At 38.6% G+C, this 22,602-nt stretch overlaps 2 protein-coding genes across 5 annotated transcripts; both read right to left on the reverse strand.

The window, feature by feature from the left end:
- Positions 1-1,327: 1,327 nt before the first annotated feature.
- LOC129169212 (uncharacterized) lies at positions 1,328-6,990 on the reverse strand. 2 transcript variants are annotated; one of them, XM_054755407.1, is made up of 6 exons: positions 6,654-6,990; positions 5,870-6,189; positions 5,512-5,801; positions 5,346-5,441; positions 4,414-4,452; positions 2,123-2,266 (listed from the first exon to the last, which is right to left on the reverse strand). In XM_054755407.1, the coding sequence occupies exons 2-5, from the start codon at positions 6,182-6,184 to the stop codon at positions 4,422-4,424; spliced, it is 732 nt and encodes a 243-aa protein (XP_054611382.1). In that variant the 5' UTR covers positions 6,185-6,189; positions 6,654-6,990; the 3' UTR covers positions 2,123-2,266; positions 4,414-4,421. The 2 variants fall into 2 exon arrangements, with proteins under 2 accessions (XP_054611381.1, XP_054611382.1); XM_054755406.1 differs by lacking the exon at positions 4,414-4,452 and having other exon boundaries at positions 1,328-2,266; positions 6,654-6,989.
- A 3,587-nt stretch (positions 6,991-10,577) lies between these two features.
- On the reverse strand, positions 10,578-22,294 carry tmigd1 (transmembrane and immunoglobulin domain containing 1). Of its 3 annotated transcripts, none has more exons than XM_054754952.1 (7): positions 22,261-22,294; positions 19,782-19,843; positions 19,601-19,662; positions 18,144-18,452; positions 14,488-14,775; positions 14,320-14,423; positions 10,578-11,341 (listed from the first exon to the last, which is right to left on the reverse strand). In XM_054754952.1, the coding sequence occupies exons 3-7, from the start codon at positions 19,650-19,652 to the stop codon at positions 11,330-11,332; spliced, it is 765 nt and encodes a 254-aa protein (XP_054610927.1). In that variant the 5' UTR covers positions 19,653-19,662; positions 19,782-19,843; positions 22,261-22,294; the 3' UTR covers positions 10,578-11,329. The 3 variants fall into 3 exon arrangements, with proteins under 3 accessions (XP_054610927.1, XP_054610925.1, XP_054610926.1); XM_054754950.1 differs by having other exon boundaries at positions 14,305-14,423; XM_054754951.1 differs by lacking the exon at positions 22,261-22,294 and having other exon boundaries at positions 14,305-14,423; positions 19,782-20,091.
- Between the last annotated feature and the right edge of the window lie 308 nt (positions 22,295-22,602).

Below are 22,602 nucleotides of genomic sequence, written 5' to 3' on the forward strand. Positions count from 1 at the left end.
TGAGGGATGCCCGCTGCAACATCTGCATGTAAGCAGCCACCGTTTGACGACCCCGCACCACCTGAAGCTCCAGTGTTCCACTGAATGAAAAAGCACCCCAGTGGGTGGAAGACCGCCCTATGTCTTGATGGACAGCCAATCGGATCCTCTGGCTCAGCACAGGCGGGACTTTTTTGGGTCTACCACTTGACTTTTTTGTTCCATAATGCTCAGGATCTTTCAAAACATTTAGAATGTCTTACTTCACCCAACCTCAGCAGCAATGGCACGCTGCGAAAGTCCTTGCTTATGCTCAACCATCCGACTGCGTTGAAAAAGAGAAAGCTTCTTAGCTTTAGCCATCAGGAGGGCATGACAGTGTGAATGCCTGACAGAAAATGAACATTTCGAGCAGATTTTGGCTTTTATAGCCTGTGGTCTTAAACTTTTTATCAGGTAAAAACCAACCTATTTCAGTTTTTTTTTTGTTTTGTTTAAATTACAAGTTCCAAATGTTTTTTGTCTCACTCCCCCTTCTTGTTTTTGCATATTATAGCTCTACTTAAAACCTCATTAAGATCCAAATGTGCAAAATGCAAATTTTCAACTGGTCTTAAGATTTTGATCACATCTGTAGTTTACTTTAAATGTCTGCTTTATTTCACATTTCACCCTTTTTCATAGAGAAAGGTGGTCTATGGATGTGTACATACAGTATGATGTTGCAGTATAACTATAATAGTCAACTCAATCAGGGGTGTCCAAAATGCAGCCTGCAGCATATTCTAAAATATTTAACAAGAAATCTAAAAAACAGCAAAAATGGAAAAAATCTGGGGTAATCGTACAAGAGTAAATTCATATTATTAAGAAAAAATAGTTGTAATTTTATGAGAATAGTGTCTTAATATTAGCAGGAAAAATAACACAATTTTATTTGCATAAAGTTGAAATATTAAAGAGAGATGTTATTTTTTTTAAGTTGTAACATTATGAAAAACAAAAACAACCAATAAAGTTGTAATTTTTGGAAATTAGGTTGTGGAAAATTTGATAATGTTAAGAAAATAAAGTCAAAATATTCTGGGAATAAAGTCATAATTACAAGCAGAACATTTACAAAGTCAGGAGGAAAAAAAAGCAGAAATAAAAACAAATTTTACAAATAAAGTAAAAAATATTCACAGAAAAAAGTTGCATTCTAGAGTAAAAAAAGTCACAACTTTGCAGGAATAAATTCAAAATATGAGGAAAAATAAAATTTAAACATTAAAGAAAAACTATGGTATTTTTTAAAGTCGTAATATTATGACAAAGTAAACGAAATAAAAGTTGTAATTGTTGGAAAATGAGATTGGGGTAAAAATTTATTAACAATAATACAAGAATGCTCTGGTGCTGAAATGTTTAGCTGCTACCAAGATTGTACTGAATTCAAGGGCCACTTTAATGTCATTCATGGGCCCGAGTTGGCGAGTCCCACTACTGTACACCATCAACCTCTTTATATCACCAGTAGACAATGAGCCATTACATAACTATCACATTAAGTGGTTTCTGTACATGAAAACACAAATCACAAAAAGGTCACATTGTAAGTGCCCACATCAATCTCAGCAAGACACGGAATGTAGAAAAATCACATTAAAAAAGGGTATAAAAAAGGCACATTCATATGGAAAACACACACAATAAAGTGTAAAACAAGTGAATAAAATATTATTGCATATGTATTACAAAGAGGGAAATACATCCCTGTACGTGTTAGTGTTAGCCCTACAAATACAGTTTTGGTGTTTCACGTTAAAGTCAATCCCAGAGACAAAAGTACAAATGAGTTGTTATCTAAACCAATGTTCCGAGAAATGTAACTGATACATTTGGTTGTAGCAGCAGTCACAAAGAAGTACACCTTTGGTATAGCTACACTGAGGAGAATCTACCCATAATTAGCTAACACTTGGAGCGTAAACAAACAATAACACTGCTAAATATACACAAGAAAGGAAACAAAGAAGCTGTAACAGTGTCCCCAGCATCACTACTCAATGTTTTCTACATCTAAACAAGGTGACGCCTTCATTTGGCTACAAAAAGGTCCTTTATGTTGCATACAAACACGTTAAATTGGGCTCATTTGCGTACGGCGCTCGCAGCCATGTGGGCCCACCCGCCGAGGCGCTCCGACATCCGCGAGGCTCGGCGGCTCAGATTAGAGCAGCTGAGTTTACCGCTGGGGTCCAACTTCCTCATCACCGTGCCGCCGTAGTTTTCCTTTGCTTTGGACCTGCGGGGACATCAGAGTTAATCTCTACCGGACCTCGAAGAGAACTCATAGAGACGGACATGCCAGTATTTCCCATACGTTCGTTTATTTGCTAAAAATAAATTTGGACAGTAATGAATAGATTTTGGCTTCTCAATGAGGCCCCTCCCACACCTAAAAGCACTCAGGCAGCTCTGTCTTGTTTGTTGAAAAGCTAATTTGAAGTACAGCAGGGGTTCCCGAACTTTTTACAGTGGAGTAATTCTCAACTGGTGGGTCACGGAGCCGTTTTCAGTGGGTCGCGGGTTTTTGCCTGCCATGTTTATGGGCCACTTTGTCAAGCTTGAGTGGGAGGGGAAAAACATTGAGTGGGGCCCTAAGGTGCCGTCTGTCCGACACACAGCTGCAAATATCTGTTGGGGAAGAAGCGCCATAAAGAGAGAGACAGCGTCTGGCCGCTGTAGCTTGCGTTGTGTTGCACACAGCCTCTTAAACCAAAAGATATTTGAGAAGTTTGAGTTGAAAAATTTCCGCATTTTGGCTCACAGCTTGTCATTGAGGAGTAATGTTGAGAATCACTTGACAGTAACACACACGAACACTTATTTGTGTCTGAAATGGCTTATTTTTTGTTATTATGTCTACTATATTGGGTAGTAGGAGTGTAAAGTCTAAAATGTCTAGAGGACTCTAATAATGTGTATTTAGAAGGGTGTTTTCTATGCCCTAACTACCAAAATATTATTATAATATTTATGTATAAGGAAGACAGTTTGTTAAAAAAAAGTCATACACTAAGTCCCCTACTAATGAACATCCGACGTGCGAACACTCGTAGATACAAACACAAGCCGACTGGTCTATTTTTTCATGTGTTTTGCCTTATAAGCCCATAATTATTTATATTTAAGTCCATATTTCACATGCTTGACCAGTAGAGGGCACTGTGACACTGCTAATGGGACCAACAGGCCATTAAAACCAGTGGGAGGAGACTCAAGAAAAGCTAAATTTTAGCTGTACATGCAACCCGGCACAGCTTGTGATTAAAGTTTATGAAAAGTTAATAGGCCTGCTTATAATTCTACACCACCCATGGAACACTACCTCTTTTAGAAGAGTCTAACGACGACGATTGGTCCTTTTTTCAATATCTCCGCCTCCTCCACCACCACCACCAACGACGTGCTCGACCACTCCTCTTCAAAGGTAAATAACATTTATCATTACGTATTATTATATCACTTTTATTATTGTTTTTTTCATTAATTATCCCCGTTTAATATTACTACTGCATCCAAACTCATATTTACATACATACACATATACTGTATATGTATACACGTACATGTAGTACCTACATCATTGGTAATATTCCCTTTTCCCCGACTTAAGAACAATTCGACTTAAGAACGGTCGTCTGGAACCCATTGTGTTCGTTAGTGGTGTATTCTAAATCACACCACAAATTGATCTAACACCATGTCCAATGATTAGTCCTACCCTAAAAGTATTTTCCATGCCCATTTTTTCCATTTTTATCTTTTATTGGATGAGGGACCTGACTCACAGAGGTTTGTTACAAATGCAGCAATACTTTGGTTGCATTATTTTTAATGCTTTGAAGAGCTACTTTCATAACCATATTCAATTCCACAAATCAGATGCCAAAAATTGTGGATCAGGACATCCCTACTTAACATGTTTGTTTTGCTTTTCCTGTTTTTGTTTTTTTTTTTACTCACTTTTTGCAAATGCATCATAGCCAATTACGCACAACCTCAGATTACGTCATTGCCGCGCAACCTGCCACGCCACAAATAGATTGTAGTCCTGTGGGAAACGCTGCATGCGTTGTCAAGTCACGTTAATATCAAGTGATACAACAAGCCAAATGTGTCTAAGAATGACAAAAGAATGAAAATGTTACGTCAAACCTTACTTTTATAGTACATAAAGGGTTTATGATGGTGACAGTTTGACCGCGAAACAGATCATTTCTATTGACTTTACTTCCTATGAGATTTTTGTTTCTAAATCCAAGCAAGTGTCCTGAAATAACATACAAGCAAAGGTGTGTTGTTTTCACATGCATCTCAATCACATGCACAACTCCAGCCAGCATTCCATTTGTTTTAAAGCAGGATTATTCGTTAGTTTCCATTTACCTTCTCCACTACTCCTTTATTTGGGAATAGTCGAAGTGCCTGCGGTAGGAGGAAAGCAGAACTTGAGCGCTGAGACAGCGAGTAAATTCGTGTGTCAGAATCCACATTTTGAACAGGAAGTGACGTGAGAGCATTCCAGCGGCGCTCTCAAGGCACATTCTTGGAATCGCATCCGGCTCGGCCCCGCCCACACAGCCGAACCCCCCCCCTCCATATGCCTTCTCCCCTTCATTGTCTTCCTATGCGCAGTTTGAAAGTGCAGCGGGAAGAATGTGTGGGGGAGGGAAATCTGGGGATTGATTGGATGGGGAGGCCAGAGGAAGTCATGGGACTGTACTGTGGGTTTGAAGGATGGCACAGGACCAACGGCTCAACGGAACACAGACACATGTTTCATTTACACACAAACACGCTACTTCATTCAGTTACGCAGTACCGTGAATGCAATGGAGCCTCTAAGGCTGGGGTGTCCAAGGGGTTTTTCCATACGACTTTGCCACTTTGATAACATGTAGCTACAGTATGCTAAGAAGTTCAATATATGTCAAGAAAAAACCTGCATCTTAGCTTTGTCATAAAGGTGAAAAAGGCTAACTCTGCTACTAAAATGACAATATGTTCCCTCAGAATATGACAATTTTATTCTCATAAAATTGCACCTTTTTCTCTTAATATTTTGAGCTTAGCCTTGTAAAATTACAGCAGTTTTTTTCCTCCATTTCTGCTGTTTAATTTTCCCACTATTTCAACTTTTTTTGTGTAGATGTTATTCTCGTAATCATGACTTTATTCCCCTAATATTTTGACTTCATTCCCATTTGTAGGATTACACAACATCTAAGTGAAGTGGCAGGCGTTGGAGGTCTGCACGCTCCTGAGTGCCGTTAAGGATGACCTACTGGGAACCTGACCATCAAACAAGGAGGCCTTACTTGTCGTCTCCTCCAATGAGATCATCCAAGGCCTTGGAGAGGTGTTTGAGCCTTCTCAGTCCACTTGACACAGACTCTAGGTCTCGGTCAAACTTCCTGTCACAGAAAAGAGAAATTGTCAGACTAATGCAAATGAAATAAAACGTGTGCATCATTGCCGACTCACAGCCTCTGGTTCTGTGTGTTCGGGGATGCAAAGGGACTTCGCAACGCCGCCATGCGAACCAGCTGCCTCCTGCCTCCTCCGTGTTTCACCCCACGCACGCTGGCGTCAGGAGTCCTCCTCCCTCTGGAGCCCGGGGTGCGGGCGGGTGTGGTTGCTGACCTGGGGGTACGTCTTGGCGTCCGGCCAGGCATGTGTGAAGGTGATGAGGCGGGCTCCTCCCCTTCGCAGATGCCACCTGGTGTAGCCACCAAACACTCCTCACGGGAGAACTCTCTGGTCCTCTGCAACCTCTGGGAATGGACAAAACCATGTCAACAAGAGGCATACAGTAATTGTCGGAATACTTGACTGAATCTACCTGATACACTCCAGTGATGGAGTTCCGAGCACTGCGGCTCATCTTCCGGACCGTGCTGACTTTGGGATGCTCCTTCACAGGCCCGGTGCTGGTCTCCGGGTTCCCAGAGAGGGAGTTTGCCTGGACGGTGCGCAACGGGAGACGCTTCCGCAGGGACATGCGCAGGGAATTGAGAGATGACGAGGAGCGGAGCTTGCGGAAACGTTCGGGGGCCTCGGGAGAACTCTCTGCGCCATCCGACTCATCCAGGGTCGTGTGCGCCCGCCAGACTCCCACCATAGCTCGACCAACTCCGTCCATCACCGAAGATGCCATTCAGTCTACATGAATGAGGAGGTTTGAGTGATATTTAATATTTGCTTAAAATAGTGCAACAACAAATACAAGGAATATGACCACAAACACTGATAATATGCTGTATGAAACAGGTGTAACGGCAACGCAGATAAGATACGTTCACTGAAAATGGACAGCAAAAACTCTGCTCGTGAAGTTATTTTAATGATTTTAAAAATAACTTAATGTTACCTTGTTGTTATAAGCCCAAAATACCACGGCCAGTCATCGATCTATAGCTTTTGGGCAGGAGTGAGAACGCTAACAATGGGTCGACGTAGCGGGTGAAACAAATGATTTTCAAACAACAAATAAAACAGGGCAGCGCCCGTGAACGCCCCGTTAGCTTGTCGGGAGCCAGTATGCTAACTAAGCAGCACGACAGAGATACAATCTAAAAATTACCATATAAACCGTGTTTCTTAATGTGAATTAACGTCAGCCTTACCTGAAAGAAACAGGTGATGTGTAAGACAAAGCTGTTCTTCCCTCGGAGTCAGCAGTTGTTTGAATTTGGCGGTGAAGCTCAACACGTCCTTCGAGCTCAATTTCCGTTTGTGTGACGTCACAACGAACCCCGCCCCGCCTTAATCGCTGTACTTCCGGTACTCGGGTGTGCGTCTCCCTCTATGTGCCAAAATCCGAATAAAACGCTCACTTTAAACCTAGAATTTGAAATGTTTGATTTTATTCTTTGTGTGTTGAACTGTGATAACCAAAAACACAAAATAACCAAAATTTTGTCCTGCGTTTGAAAGCGTTTGCTAAATAGTAGTCGTACGTTAATTGACCGACAGATGTCACTAGAGTCTGTGTTATGGTCCGTGTCCAAAAGTTGTTCCAGTGAGGGCCACATAGTGAAAAATGACAGAATTAAATTTTGCTACTTTGATTTTGTAAAGCAACACATGTAGCTATGGTAAGAAGTTATGTATATTTTAAGAAAAAAATGCATCTCAGCTTTGTCATGTTGGTGAAAAAATTATTAGTATCAACTTCGGTCATTTTTTTGCCCCCATTTTTGTCGTTTTTTTTTTTTTTTTTTTTAATTTTCCAAATATTGTAACTTTCCTACAACCGAGTATTAGGCACACACTGAAAAAAATCTGAGATTTCGAGAATGAAATAAATATAATAAGTATAGAAGAATAAGAATAAAACAGATAGCTAGATAGCTAGACTTTATTATTGTAAATTTACAAAAATAAAGTTGTAAATGGAGAGAAAAAAGTCATTTTTGTATTCTCATAAATTTACAACTTTATTCTCGAAATCTCAGATTATTTTTTTTCAATGTGGCCCTAATACTCGGTTGTAGGAAAGTCACAATATTTGGAAAATAAAAAAAAAAAACGACAAAAATGGGGGCAAAAAAATGACCAAAGTTGATACTAATAATTTTTTCTTTTTTTTTTTCTTCATTCTCGTAAATTTGCGACTTTATTCTCGTAATATTACTACGTTTTTTTCTCGTAAATCTTTGACTTTAGTCTCATAAATGTACGACTTTGTTCTTGTAATATTACGAGTTTTTCTCTCGTAAATATTTGACTTTATTCTCAAAATCTCAGATTATTTTTTTTCTCAATGTGGTCCGATTATGTGGCCCTCGTACTTTCCTCCTAAATAATCTTTGTAAATGTTCTTTTCCTAATATTATGGCTTTATTCCTTAATGTTTTCCCAACTTAATTTCCCCCCCCAAAAAATGCAACTTCATTTGGTTTTGTTTGTCATAATTTTTCAAATTTAAAAAATAACATATTTTCCTTTAATATTTCAACTCTATGCTACAAAAATGACATTATTTGCCCTCATAATATAACGACTTTGTTCTTGCAAAATTGCAGCTTTTTTCTTGTTAGAATTTGACTTTTGTCTTTGTTCTGTTTTTTTTTAAACTTTTTCCAACCATTTCAACTTTTCTCTTGTAATTTCTTTATCTTGTAATTATGACTTTATTGCGAGAACATTTGGACTTTTTTGGCAACCTAATTTCCTAAAAATGGCAACTTCATTCGTTGTTTAGTTAGTTTCTTATAATATTACGACTTACAAAAAACCCCTGTCTTTAAAAAAAAAAAAAAAATCCTTAATATTCAACTTTATGTGACATTATTTTTCCTCATAATATTATGACCTTATTCTTGTAAAATTATAACTTTTTCTTTTTACATTGCAACATTTTTCTTCATATTTTGACTTTAATCTTGTAAAATTACTGCTGATTATTCCATTTTTGAAGGTTTCTTTTTTTAGTTTTCTTTCAACTTTTCTCTTGTAATTTTCCTTCTTGTAATTATGACCTTATTAGTCGAACATTTGGACTTTTCTGGAAACATTACTTCCTAAAAATTACAACTTTATTCGTTGTTTAGTTAATTTCTCATAATATTACGACTTACAAAAAAAGAATGTCTTTTTAAAAAATATTTTCCTAAATATTCTTTAATATTCAACTTTACGTGACATTATTTTTCCTAATAATATGATGACGTTATTCTTAATAATAATAATAATAATGTAATTATTGTCACTTGAAACCAATAAATTCCTGTCTTGTCCTCTTCTGCTGTATTAGTCTTAATAGGTTTACTGTTGAAATGGAGCAGCATATGTCATGTTGCTTTAGTAATGATCACGTTGAAGATTTCATTAGTTTAATGTGTCTTAATCCAAGACCTACCGTATTGATGTTACCGTGTCCACTTTGCTTTGACTCTGTAATGTGTTTCTGTTTTTTTCCATTCTCACATCCACACGCTTTATCATTTAAAAGTTTCACTAGCACATGAGCTTCAAAGGTTTTCAAACAGCTTCAAAGCTATCATTAACCACCACAGCATCCTTACAATCAGGTTGACTCACGGCGCTGACTTGACACGCGTGACCATCCGTCATTTTTATGTGAATGTGTGCCGTTATTTGGTTTTATTGGCGAGTACGCCGAGACCTCGACCTTGGACGTTGACAGACTTCTTTTGTCTTGTTAAAAGTAAATATATAACGCCATTTTAACGAGCGCCGTCCGTATCGTTGAGTCAGGAGTTAAAGTTCAAGCGGGAAAAGTGAAAACAATCCCACTCTGTTGTGTTGAGTTAAATGTACTTTAGATATCATGCAGTGTAACGGAAAAGTAAAAAAATATGGTTTTCTTGCAATGTAATACAAGAATTTTACAACAGGGGTTTATAAAAGTTTTCTTTCAATAGTTTGACTTTATTCTGTTAAAATTACAGCTATGTATTTGTCATTTTTGCCGTTGTTTTAAAAAAAAATGTTTCCAACTATTTCAACTTTGTCCCTGTAAATTGTATTCTCGTAACATTATGACTTTGTCATAATATTTGGACTTTATTCCCAAAATATTATAACTTTTTGCGCTACCTAATTTTCCCAAAATTACAGCTTTCTTTTGTTGTTTGTTTCTTATATTATGACTTAAAAAAACAATTCTTTAATATTTCAGCTTTATGCTACAAAAGTGAAGTCATTTTCCTCATAACATTATGACATTATTCTTGTAAAATGACTGCTAATTCTTCCATTTTTGCTGTTGTTTTGCTTTTTTTTACTTTTCCTGTTAAATTATATTTTCAGAATGTACCGCAAGCTGCAAAATGGCCTCTGAGCCACAGTTTGGACCAGGGGTGGCGGAGATAATCGATTCTTGACGACATTGACGATTATTTACTGATTCATAGATGCCACAAATGTGGCGGAACAAAAAGACGGAAAGCAGAAGTGCCGTCCGAACAGTTTTTGGTGGTGCACCTAAGACGCTACCAGAATGGCTGACACCCGCTGGATTTAACGCCAGCGTCTGGAAGCATTTTGGCGTTCATGTCGTTGAAGGTAAAAATGAGCTGGACAAGAGCCAGACAACATGCAAGCTTTGTCATACAAGCAACCGCATAGCACATTTCCACCTGAATGAGGAGGAAAAACAGCCATCTGACGTCGCTGCCAACCAGAGAACCATCGAGCAGGTGATAACTAACTTTCCACCCAACTCGGAAAAGGTGCTGTTATGTCATCGTAACAGCACACTTCGTTACGGACGACTGGAAGCTAGCTTCTCATGTGCTACAAACGAGAGGAATGAATGAAAGCCATACGGGTGCGAATATGGCTGAGCTGTTCAATAATGTTGCAGAGGCATGTTGATTTCTTGTGGCCAATTCATTTGTATTTTTTGTAGTAATTGTGAATAAGGGCAGCCTAGTTTTTTTTTGGTATATACTGAAGTCTGCAAGCATTATTCTTGTATGAGAGCTACTGGTACAGAAATCTATAGTTTGCGCAAAAGCTTTTTTTGACTTTGCTATACAGCAAAAATATGATTTTTGTCAGATATTCTATGCTGAGGATTTTTGTTTGAATTCAGAAGTCTTTATTATTTATTTATGAATAATGCCAGATTTAATTTTAATGTTGGTTATTCAGCATATTCTGAAGTTTGTGTTCATTTTGTACATGCTGCTGCTGGCGCAATCTACTTAATGCGAAATATGTCGGTAGATGAAACCTTCCAATCATTAAAAGATACTGGAAGTAAATTTATCGGTTTCATGTTTATTTTAATTGTGGATCATGACAAATATGCTTTGTTTTAGTAGTACACAGTGAGTAAAAAGAAATTCTATAGAGAGAAAATTCTGCATTAAAAATTGTCAAACTATTGGTCACAAAAAAAGATGCATCAAGATGCATCAATAAGCGTTCGTGACTTCATCGCATCGCAGGCCTCTCAATCGTAATCGCATCGAATCTTGAGGTGACCAGAGATTCCCACCCCAACTTTGGGCACGCCTGTTTTAGAAGAGTGATTTTATTCTTGTTGTTATTCTACTATGTTAATTGTGCTTCCGTGTTTGTTCATAAAACAAAATGCATTTTTGTTGCAAAATAAAAAAAACAAAAATACAACAGCCCAGATTAGTCCGGAAAAACAAGTAACACGTGTAAGCTGCAGGCGGTCACATGCATCTGCTCTTATAGAGCAGCGTTTTTATAAATAACCTTGGTATAAAATTAGAAACTAAATAAACGGGGGGAAAAAAAATCACAGCCGGTGGCTCCAGGAGGCATCTTCATGACTCATCTCCGAAGACGTGACGTTTATTCACTTGCAGCACTGTCGGGAAGAGTGGAGTCACGCATTAGAAGGCGCGGCGTGCCGCCAGAAGCTCTTCATGATGCATGGACACGCTTCTTATTTTTTGGCATGTTTGTCACACTTAAATGTTTCAGATCATCAAACAAATGTAAATATTAGTCAATGACAACACAACTGAACACAAAATGCAGTTTTTAAATTAAACTTTTTACTGTGTGAAAAAGTGATTGCCCCCTAAACCTAATAACTGGTTGGGCCACCCTTAGCAGCAACAACTGCAATTAAGCCTTTTTGATAACTTGCAATGAGTCTCTTACAGCGCTGTGGAGGAATTTTTGCAGAATTGTTGTCATTCAGCCACATTGGAGGGTTTTCCAGCATAAAGCGCCTTTTTAAGGTCAGGTCAGGACTTGGACTAGACCACTCCAAAGTCTTCATTTTGTTTTTCTTCAGCCATTCAGAGGTGGACTTGCTGGTGTGTTTTGGATCATTGTCCTGCTGCAGAACCCAAATTGGTCACAAATGGATGGCCGGCCATTCTCCTTCAGGATTTTTTTCTAGACAGCAGAATTCATAGTTCCATTTATCACAGCAAGTCTTCCAGGTCCTGAAGCAGCAAAACAGCCCCAGACCACCACACTACCACCACCATATTGTACTGTTGGTATAATGTTCTTTTTCAGAAATGCTGCATTACTTTTACGCCAGATGTAATGGGACACACACCTTCCAAAAAGTTCAGCTTTTGTCTCGTCAGACTACAGAGTATTTTACCAAAGGTCTTGGAATTCATCAAGATGTTTTCTGGCAAAACTGAGACGAGCCTGAATGTTCTTGGATGAGTCGTTGCTGCGCTCTTTTTGGTTGGCCGGCCACTCCTGGGAAGGTTCACTACTGTTTTGTGTTTTTACCATTTATGGATAATGGCTCTCACTGTGGTTTGCAGGAGTCCCAAAGCTTTAGAAATGGCTTTATAACCTTTTCCATACTGATAGATCCCAATTAATGTCAGTGAAGTTATGTTTTAACACGGGGGACAATTACTTTTTCACACAGACCCAAGTAAGTTTGGATTTTTTTTCTCCTTTAATAATAAAGTTTCATTTAAAACTGCATTTGGTGTTCAGTTGTGTTGTCAGGGACTAATATTTCCATTTGTTTGATGATCTGAAACATTTTAGTGTGACAAACATGCAAAAAATAACAAATCAGGAAGTAGGCAAACACTTTTTCACACCACTGTAAGTATCGGGACATCGGGACATGTATTATATGTGTCAAAACAGAGGAGAAAAGGGGCAATAATCTTTGCAGCTAAGACAGCTTCTGTTCTCCTGGGAAGACTTTGGGACAATGTTGTTGAGGTCACTGATGTTGGACCCAGTTCTTCCAGAATCAGAACCTACAGAAAGACCTTGTGGTGCAATGGCAGCCTTTGGGTCATATTCGGGGTGTCTTTGTGCTGAACTGGCCCCCATCCTCTCCTGGCTTGCTTACACTGATGTATTACTGCAGTTTCTCCAATTTTGTCACCCCCGGGGCCATTTGCGGCCCATGGCTGTTTCTTTTACTGGCCTGTGGCATATTCTAAAACATATTTTAAACAGAAAAAGGCAAAATATTAAAAGAAAATAAATTCAATAAATAAATTTATGAGCATAACTCCTACTCTGCACTCGGATTGCTGTTCCTAGTTTCTTGTTTTACGCCAGGTTAGCACAGCTGCTTCCCAGCTATCCAGCCAGCTCTTTATCGCTGTCTTGACCGCTTCATGGTGTTCCCTATATTTGGTTTCTGCTAACACCACCGCTTTCTGTTTATGGACTATTTTTTGCACTCTACCTTATTAAAATACTTGAACTGCTCCATGAGCTCTCTGCCTCTGCATCTGGGGTCCAAACCTTCTCAAGAACGTCCCAATAACCATTTAATATCATGACATTAATATTAATAATATGTTTTTTTCACCTACATGACAAAGCTGAGATGCAGTTTATTCTTGAAATATATATAAGTTCTTAGCATGTCTACATGTGTTCCTTTACAAAATACCAAAGTGGCAAAGTTACGTCCTTTCATTTTTCACTATGTGGACGTCGCTGGAAAAATCTTTGGACATCCCTGACTTAAAGATTGCTGTTGTTTGTTTTTCTCCAAATAATTCAACTTTCTTCTTAAATAATCTTCGTAAGTTTTCTTATGACTTTATTGCCATAATACTCTGGCTTTATTCCCATAATATTATAACGTTTTCTTTGACCTAATTTTCCAAAAATTACAACTTTATTTTGTTTGTATTATACTACGCTTAAAAAAAAAAACTAACTAATATAATACAATTAAAAAACAAAATTGTGACTTTTTTTCCTCATTACAATACGACTTTTTTCTCTCAATATTTTGACTTTAATTGTGGTAAAATTACATCTGTTTTTTTTTGCATTTTAATTTTCCAACTATTTCAACTTTCTTTTTGTAAATTTTCTTCTCGTAATGATTTCTTCCCATAATATTTGGACGTTATTCTCGTAACATTCTAACGTTCCCCAAGCTAATTTTCCAACCATTACAACTTTATTGTTGTTTTGTTCGTGTTTTATATTTCGACTTTTAAGAAACTAACATTTTTTTTTTATATTTCAACTTCATGATAAAATGACGTCATTTTTCCTCATAATATTATGATGTTATTCTTCTTAACTTTTTTTCTTGTTAGATTGCAACTTTTTTGTCTTAATGTTCTGCTTGATTCTTGTAAAATTCATCCATTTTTGCTCTTGTTTTTTTTTTTTTTTTTAAGTTTTCTTGTTAAATCATATTTTTAGAATGTGCCGTGGGCCATTAAAAAAGCATCCAAGGGCTGCAAATGGTCCGCGGACTGCACTTTGGACACCCCTGTATTAAGATGAGTATTAAGATTCAGGGGAACTGAGGAGTCGTTCATTGATGCAGATCTACTCCAGTACTTGTGGTGTACGTACGGTGTGCCGTGCTACCTTTGTGATTCTGCTCCAGCGTGAGATGATGGCGAAAAGTCCCGTGAGGCACACCACCACCACTCCTGCAATGATGGGCACCAGTGGGAACTTGGTGGTCTTGTCTGCAGATAACAAGAGCATCTTCAGCCAGCCGGTCATTGTGGAGGTCGGGCCATGACAACTGACCTGTGACTGTGACCTGGAAGACCCTGGTCTTGGCTCCGTAGACAGGAGAGTCCGCTGTGCACTGGTACCGGCCTTCGTGCAGGCTTCTTTCCGCGCTGCTGGCGCTCAGCTGGCTGACAAAGCCATCGTTGGTCACCGTGAAGCCGCCTGCCGAAAGGTCCACCACACTGCCGTTGAGGGTCCACAGCGGCGACATGACGGGTGGGTTGGCAAAGACGTCGCAGCGCAGGACGAGCGGCGACGCCTCCTCCACTGACACCTCCTCGGATCCTGACAGCGTGGGAGGATCTGAGGGGATAATCATTTAAAAGACTACTGATTCTTTAATATCCTTCATTCCAGGATTACATTTCCAAGAAACTTTATTGAGACCACGGAAGAAGCCATTGGGGCAAGTCTGGAAAATCCACTTGCATGGGGGTGACCCACCACATCCAGCAGATGGAGCTGTGGTGAAATAAAAGGTCACACTTTACAATATGGTACACAAAAATACAGTAGTTGGTGACGAACGAATGACTAAGGCACATCAATTTAGACTACCGTATTTTCCGCACTATAAGGCGCACTTAAAAGCCTTTAATTCTCTCAAAAATCGACGGTGCGCCTTGTAATCCAAAATCCAAAATCTGTAAAAATGTTGTTGAGACTGCGCTTTATAATCCAGTGCGCCTTATAGTGCGGAAAATACGGACAGTAGTTACTGAGGAACTAATGAACAACTAATGAGGAACTAATGAGTAGTGGTTAGGGTTAGATAGGTTCGTTCCTCATTAACTCTTTCACTGCCAAAGATGTCTATTGACATCTTTTGCTTTTTTCCGCGGGAACTACAGATCAAAGTCTTATTCATCTTGTGTGTGAATTTCTGACTTGCAGGCAATGTATTTCTGTCCCAGTAGGGGGCAACTGTTCTCTTTTCCTCCGTCCGGCAGTGACAGATGGATTGCAGGTTGAGAGAAGAAAATGGCGAAACACATGCAGAAATCGGGTGCAGACAAAAAATACAGGCAGCTAACACTGCCACAGAGCTTATCTGGCGGTGCATCTGTTTTTAGTAGTGACGCGATCGCAAAAGATAGAGGTGATATGGGTGATGCAGGTGGCGTAGACACAAATGCAGTTGACAATGTCAGCCGAAGCTACAAGCTAGTGGTTAGCCTTGCTGAGCCATGTGGCGCGACACTGGAAGCAGTTCAGAGTCGGGTGACTCAGAACCCGACCGTGATTCTTCTGACGAGTGGCTGCCGTCTGGATCGGTCAGCAGCAGGGATTCATCCCCACATCCAGCAGACCCCACCTTGAAAGTTCAAGTTCAACTCAATGAGTTAACTACTATAATTTTGTGTACCTTATTGTAAAGTGTTACCAAATAAAATTCAGTTGGCACGTACTTTGTGATGTGCATTACCGCCACCTACAGGTGTGGTTGAAAATGTTGTCTTGGTTTTGAAATAATGCTGCGCCTAACAAACTAGTCCGTTTGCCGTGTACTGTTCCGTTTGAGAGCCCAAACAAAGCACACTATTCCGATTAATTGGATTTACAATATTTCCTACGGGAAAAATTGCCTCAGTTTTCGTGCATTTTTGGTTTCGCCAAAACTTTTCGAACAAATTAATGACAAAAACGACGGGGTTCCACTCTATATTTTTCATTTATATGAAGCCATTCATAGTTTCTATAAAGTATTTTTTTTTTACCTGTTTGTGTTACTAATTATAGTTAATCATTATAATCGTATAATTATAATATTATTTATAATATAATTATATTATTTTATAATTATATAATTAGAAGCAAATTATACACAAATACGAATTTATTAATATGTATTTAATGTACGGTGTACCCCGCCTGTCGCCCGAAGTCAGCTTGCCCCCGCCACCCCAAAAGAGGAGAAGCAGTATAGAAAATGGATGGATGGATGGATGTATAAGTAGGGATGACCCGGATACTCGTTTTAGACAAGTACCCGTTATGGACAAGGCATTTTTGCCAAGTACGAGCACTAAACGATTACAGCTCATCATTATCCGTAATCGTGATGAAGGAAAATCCTCATTGTGTAACTACTTATGTATTCACTCTTCACACTCTGTGATTGGCCAGTCACACACAGCGACCACCCCTCTCTAGACAGACTCCCTACAGCCAGATAGAGGAGTCATGCATCTCACTCGTTCACGCACAGACAAAATACAGACCGTGACTCTCTGCTTGCTTGGCTCGACTCCAGCTCACGTTCTCTATTTCGGTTTCTATGGCATTTAAAGTTAGTTGTTAGCCTTGCTTCAGTACGTACGCGGTGCATTTGACAAGACAGAGTTGAAAACGGCTCGTGTTGCATCGGTCACCGCCTGTGTTGTTTTTTTCTCCATCTGCTGGTTCTAATTTGGCTGGTGATATAAAGTCAGTTGGAAAACTTTGCTCGTAGTACTGAATGCGGTGCTTTTGAGAAAACTACAGTGAACAAGGCTGTCAGATTATTTCCCTGCTTGCCATCACTGGATGTTTGCGTGAATCACCAGCAACCACACGGATATTTAAAGAAATCATTCAATAATAAAGTCTTACAGATCACTTACACACGTACACAGTACACATACAGTATAGCTGAATAATAATCAATAAATATACCAACTTCTGACCAATCCATGTCAATTTCACACTTATAATAATAAATAATGTACCAATTTAAGCCCCACCCATTTCCGGGTAAACCACGCCCACTTCCAGTTTATACCCCACCCACTCCAAGTACAGATACAGATACACGTAGTGTGAATTTATTTAATAATACATATATTAATTTAAACATAATATGATATGAATTATAATATACTGATACTGTCTATAATAATAGTAGTATTAAGTACAATATGTCTAATAAAATAAGAATGTGAATAAATAATCAATATAAAATAAATAAATAATTACATTTATTTATTAAATAATAAACACAAATAATTTCAATAAATAACTTGTTCTAACTATATGTATTTAAGTCTTACTATATTGATTTAAATATTATATATCATTTGATACCAATTAGAATATCATACAATAGTATAATTATTATAATTAGAATTGATAGGCTGATACTGTTTATACTACAAATAATAATAGTAATAGTAGTTGTAGTAAGTAATAATAATAACTCAAATAATAGTCAAAATAAATAATCTAGATTTAATTAACCAGAAATATATAATGAAAAAAGTAATAAGGCACTAGTTGGAACTATATTTTTTCAATATTTCAATTTAAATATAATATATTTTATTAATTATAATATATAATCTTATAATTATAATGATAGACTGATACAGTTTATAATAATAATATTAAGTCTAATAAAATAATAATCTAATAAATACTAAAGATTAAATAAATAAGAAATGTGTTTGCCTATTCAATAATAAATAAACAGAAATCGTAATTAATTAAAATAAATAATGGAGAAAAAAAAGTAACTAAATAGGGCAAATTTTCAGCTCTGAAACGAAGCAAAGCTATGCTGTACATGAAATGTAGTACTAAAATGTTACATTTTGATTGACAGTGTATGAATTTAACGCATTGAATGTTGAGAGCTGTTCCTAATATTGTGACTCTCTCATGTCACTCCATGAAGGGTGCGTGGCGAGACTCACATGTGACGTTTAAGGTGACGGAGGCCTGTATGGAGGCGTTCCTCCTCAGGTGGCAGGTGAAGGTGGCGCCGTTGTCCCCGTGGATGATGGGCGTGACGCACACGCTGCTGCTGCCCTTCTGGTTGCCCGCCTTCAGGCTGACCACGGCGCCATTCCTGAGCCACACCAGCTCCTCCTCCTCCTCCCAGCCCTCTCGAGGTGGAAGGTCGGGGGCGCTGCCGGGTCGACACACCAGCGACACCGTCCTCTCCAGCTCGGTCTGGATGGTTCCGTCGACACCCACGCCTGGCACTGACTCGATGGTGACGCCTGGGGATGAAGCTTCAGTTGGTTAATACATCCCAGCATATCATAACACCCCCTGACAGTGTTGAACATCCCTATTTGTGTTTAGTCAACTTCCTGGTTCCTGGTCATGACATTCATTTTAGCCCCAAAAATGACTTCCCCAATTTGCACCTATAGCTGAATCTTTGCCAACATTTTGTGCGTTTTTTTCTTGGAACATGTGTCGCTTCGCTACAGAGTTCCAAGGAAACGGGCATGGTGTTTTTGTGCGATCCTACGTACTCAGTGGGCCATTCCACCAAATAAGGTTACATTTCTGTCTTTTTTCCCATTTTAAATGTCATTAAACACATATTGAACTACTCCAAATATTTATTGGCCCATCTCCATTTTTGTACAAGTTTCACAAGCCAAAATGGCTCATTTAAGTAACAGGACTGAAAGCAACAGGAGTGAGTTTTCCGCATAGAAATAGCAAATAGCAAATAACAAATAACAAATAGCAATAGCAATAGCAAATACATGAACTATAGCGCCATGGCATTTATGTAGGGCCAAACTTCCTTTAACGGCACTATTTCTGTGATGCGCGATTAACATGCGCACGTCCTTTTTGACTCTCGGCCCCCACCGTAGCTTGAGGAATTGTGGCTGTTGATGTGGAGCCACAAGCGGGAACGAATATTGAGCAGAAACTGAGAAAGAAAAGGATATTTTGAAAGGTACGCAGATGGCTTTCTCCACAAAACCAAAGTTATTTGCATCTAATGTCGCTGTGAGTTGCGCTGTCACAAAGTATGTCGAGTCTCAAATGCCAGAGAGAAGTGAGAAGGTACTGGAGCACTGCAGGTATTTTTTATTGTCATTGATACAATGGTAACTTGGCATACGAGTGGTTTTTAGATGCGAGCCATGTCTGGGCTGATTTTATTTAATTTTTTAATTTGCAAACATTGAGTGTGTATTTACAGTGATAGGCATATAGAGTGCATATATAACATACATTGGAGGTTCTAAAACACATTGAACAAGACATACGACAGGTAACAAAGGGAAGGGAGGTTTTGTGCGATGCCAAGAGATTTGACAGAATGCGAAGTGGGCTGTACACTAACAAAAGATATAAGACGTATTAGCTAGTCATATTCTTATGTGAACTGCAAACTTACACAATGTCTGAGCTCCGCTGACGAGCAGCACAAGCAAATACCAGGACTTCATTTTACTTTCCCTGGTGAGAGAGAAAATAGCTTGGATTATTCCATTATATATATTAGTTTAGCGAGGTTTTAAAACGACAGCACACATCATTTGAAGTCAATAATTCCAAAAGCGGCTGAGACGACCCACCTGAAGATCGGAGATGTTCCCAGTGTGCGAGGATGTGGAAGGTCGTAAGAAACTGATCACACCTGAGGATGAGCAAGAGTGTGTAACTTCCGTCAGCCTCACGCCCTCACAGCCATGGGTGTGTGCTTTTATTGTTTTCTTTTTTATGGTTCATTGTGTTGGTGCTAAAACCTGGGTGTGGAAGTCAAGTAGTGGACATAAAAAAGGACTGCAGTAGACATTTAGCAGCTATTATTCATGCTTGCTTGTAACAGATAATAAAACCAGTTCAAGTTGAAAAAATACACACAGTAGACTAAAAATGACTAAATATGACAAATTAAAACAGATAGCGTTCTTGCTCTTAGCCATGAAAAAAAAGGAACCTGCTCTAATCTGACATTTAAATGACTAATCAGCTAACTACGCACCCTAGTTTTGAATAGCATTTAATTATTTCACAATTTTTTGTATTTTTTTTAAAAGGTTTTTGCCCATTTTTAAGGATTTTTTTGCTTATATATTTTGCTTTTTTTAATTTATAAATAATTAAAAAAATTTACAATGTAATGTGATGACCTCATTGAGTGCTAATGTGTATATTTGTGTGGTGCACCTTTCTGAAAAACACACTCCAGGCTCAAACTGGTGGATGCTGGGTCTGTATTCATTTAGTGCTTTTAATTTGATGTTGTTCCTGTCATAGTTTTACACAATACATAATAAATAAGATAAATTAGATGGCTATAATGTACGTATGTTTTGCTGATGTGTTGAAAATCTTTCCCGGTGACTAGTGCTGCTAATGCTATTTACATCCATTCTCGTCTTCAGTCACGGTCACATTGACACAAGCCCCCAAATAGCTGTCCTCGGCTATGCCTGCTGGGAACTTGCAGCTCGTAACCCAAATTTTAGTTCGCAGCTCAAAGCAAAAAATCAGTCAACAGAGGCATCTAAAAAAAAACACTCTTATGCCAAGGTACCACTGTGTAAATGACAATAAAAAATACCTGCAATGCACCAGTAACTTCTATCTTCTCCCTGGCATTTGAGAGGCAGCGTACTCCGTGACAACTCAGCTCACAGCGACAATAGATACAAATAACTTTGGTCATGTGGACAGAGCCATCTGCCAAGGCTTTGAAGCTTAAATTAATTATTAATAAGGGCTTTAATTAATTCATTAATTAATTTCTATTTATATTCTCGTTAATTAACTTTAAAATTGTATTTGTATATACACAGTGGTGTGAAAAAGTGTTTTTCCCCTTCCTGATTTCTTATTTTTTTTGCATGTTTGTCACACCTAAATGTTTCAGATCATTTTCAGATCATCAACAAATTTGTCAATGACAACACAACTGAGCACACAATGCAGTTTTAAATGAAACGTTTTGCTATTAAGGGAGAAAAAAAATCCAAAGCTACATGGTCCTGTGTGAAAATGTGATTGCCCCCTAAACCTAATACACTAAGTCCCCTACTAACGAACATCCGACGTGCGAACATTCGGAGATACGAACACAAGCCGACTGGTCTATTTTTTCATGTGTTTTGCCGTATAAGTCCATATTTATACTGCTACATGTTTGACCAGCAGAGGGCACTGTGACACCGCTAATGGGACCAACAGATACAGGAAGACAAGGAAGAGGAGAGAGGAAGGCTAAGAGTTTTATGATACAACCCGGACAGAGCGTGTGATTAAAGTTTATGAAGAGTTAATAGGCCTGCTTAATTCTACACCACCCACAGAACACTACCTCTTTTAGAAGAGTCTAACCATGACCACCATTTGTCCTTTTTTTCAATAACTCCTCCTCCTCCACCACAACCAACGACGTATGCTCGACCACTCCTCTTCAAAGGTAAATAACATTTATCATTACGTATTATTTTATCATTTTTATTGTTGTTTTTTTCATTAATTATCCTTGTTTAATATTACTACTGCATCCAAACTCATATTTACATACATACGCATATACTGTATATGTATACACGTACATGTAGTACCTATATCACTGGTAATATTACCTTTTCCCCTACTTAAGAACAATTCGACTTAAGAACGGTCGTCTGGAACCAATTGTGTTTGTTAGTTGGGGACTTAGTGTAACTGGTTGGGCCACACTTAGCAGCAACAACTTCAATCAAGTGTCAGGACTTGGACTGGGCCACTCCAAAGTCTTCATTTTGTTTTTCCTTCAGCTATTCAGAGGTGGACTTGCTGGTGTGTTTTGGATCATTGTCCTGCTGCAGAACCCAAGTTGGTTTTATCTTCAGGTCACCAACAGATGGTCGTACATTCTCCTTCAGGATTTTTTGGTAGACAGCAGAATTAATCGTTCCATTTATCACAGCAAGTCTTCAAGGTCCTGAAGCAGCAAAACAGCCCCAGACCATCACACTACCACCACCATATTTTACTGTTGGTATGATGTTCTTTTTCAGAAATGCAGCGTTACCTTTACGCCAGATGTAATGGGACACACACCTTCCGAAAAGTTCAACTTTTGTCTCGTCAGACGAGTGTTTTCCCAAAGGTCTTGGGGATCATTAAGATGTTTTCTGGCAAAATTCAGACAAACCTTAATGTTCTTTTTGTTGCAGGCCGTTTTTGCCCAGTGTTTTTCTTATGGTGGAGTCATGAACACTGACCTTAACTGAGGCAAGTGAGGCCTGCAGTTCTTTGGATGTTGTTGTGGGGTCTTTTTTGACGTCTTGGATGAGTCGTTGCTGCACTCTTGGGTAAATTTGTTTGGGAAGGTTCACCACTGTTCCATGTTTTCGCCATTTGTGGATTTGTGTATCATCGCTCTCACTGTGGTTTGCTGGA

Source organism: Dunckerocampus dactyliophorus, chromosome 16 (assembly GCF_027744805.1).
Source record: "Dunckerocampus dactyliophorus isolate RoL2022-P2 chromosome 16, RoL_Ddac_1.1, whole genome shotgun sequence".
Lineage (NCBI taxonomy): Eukaryota > Metazoa > Chordata > Actinopteri > Syngnathiformes > Syngnathidae > Dunckerocampus > Dunckerocampus dactyliophorus.

What these genes read in the sequence shown, in the direction of transcription:
- tmigd1 (XM_054754950.1), bottom strand. Translation starts at nt 19,652, where the DNA reads ATGAAGTCCTGGTATTTGCTTGTGCTGCTCGTCAGCGGAGCTCAGACA. An exon ending in CGTCACCTTAAACGTCACAT is followed by an intron (nt 14,776 to 18,143) that starts GTGAGTCTCGCC and finishes TTATCCCCTCAG; the next exon opens with ATCCTCCCACGCTGTCAGGA. An exon ending in CTTCCAGGTCACAGTCACAG is followed by an intron (nt 14,424 to 14,487) that starts GTCAGTTGTCAT and finishes TGTTATCTGCAG; the next exon opens with ACAAGACCACCAAGTTCCCA.
- LOC129169212 (XM_054755406.1), bottom strand. Translation starts at nt 6,184, where the DNA reads ATGGCATCTTCGGTGATGGACGGAGTTGGTCGAGCTATGGTGGGAGTC. An exon ending in CCATCACTGGAGTGTATCAG is followed by an intron (nt 5,802 to 5,869) that starts GTAGATTCAGTC and finishes GTCCATTCCCAG; the next exon opens with AGGTTGCAGAGGACCAGAGA. An exon ending in AACACACAGAACCAGAGGCT is followed by an intron (nt 5,442 to 5,511) that starts GTGAGTCGGCAA and finishes TTTCTGTGACAG; the next exon opens with GAAGTTTGACCGAGACCTAG.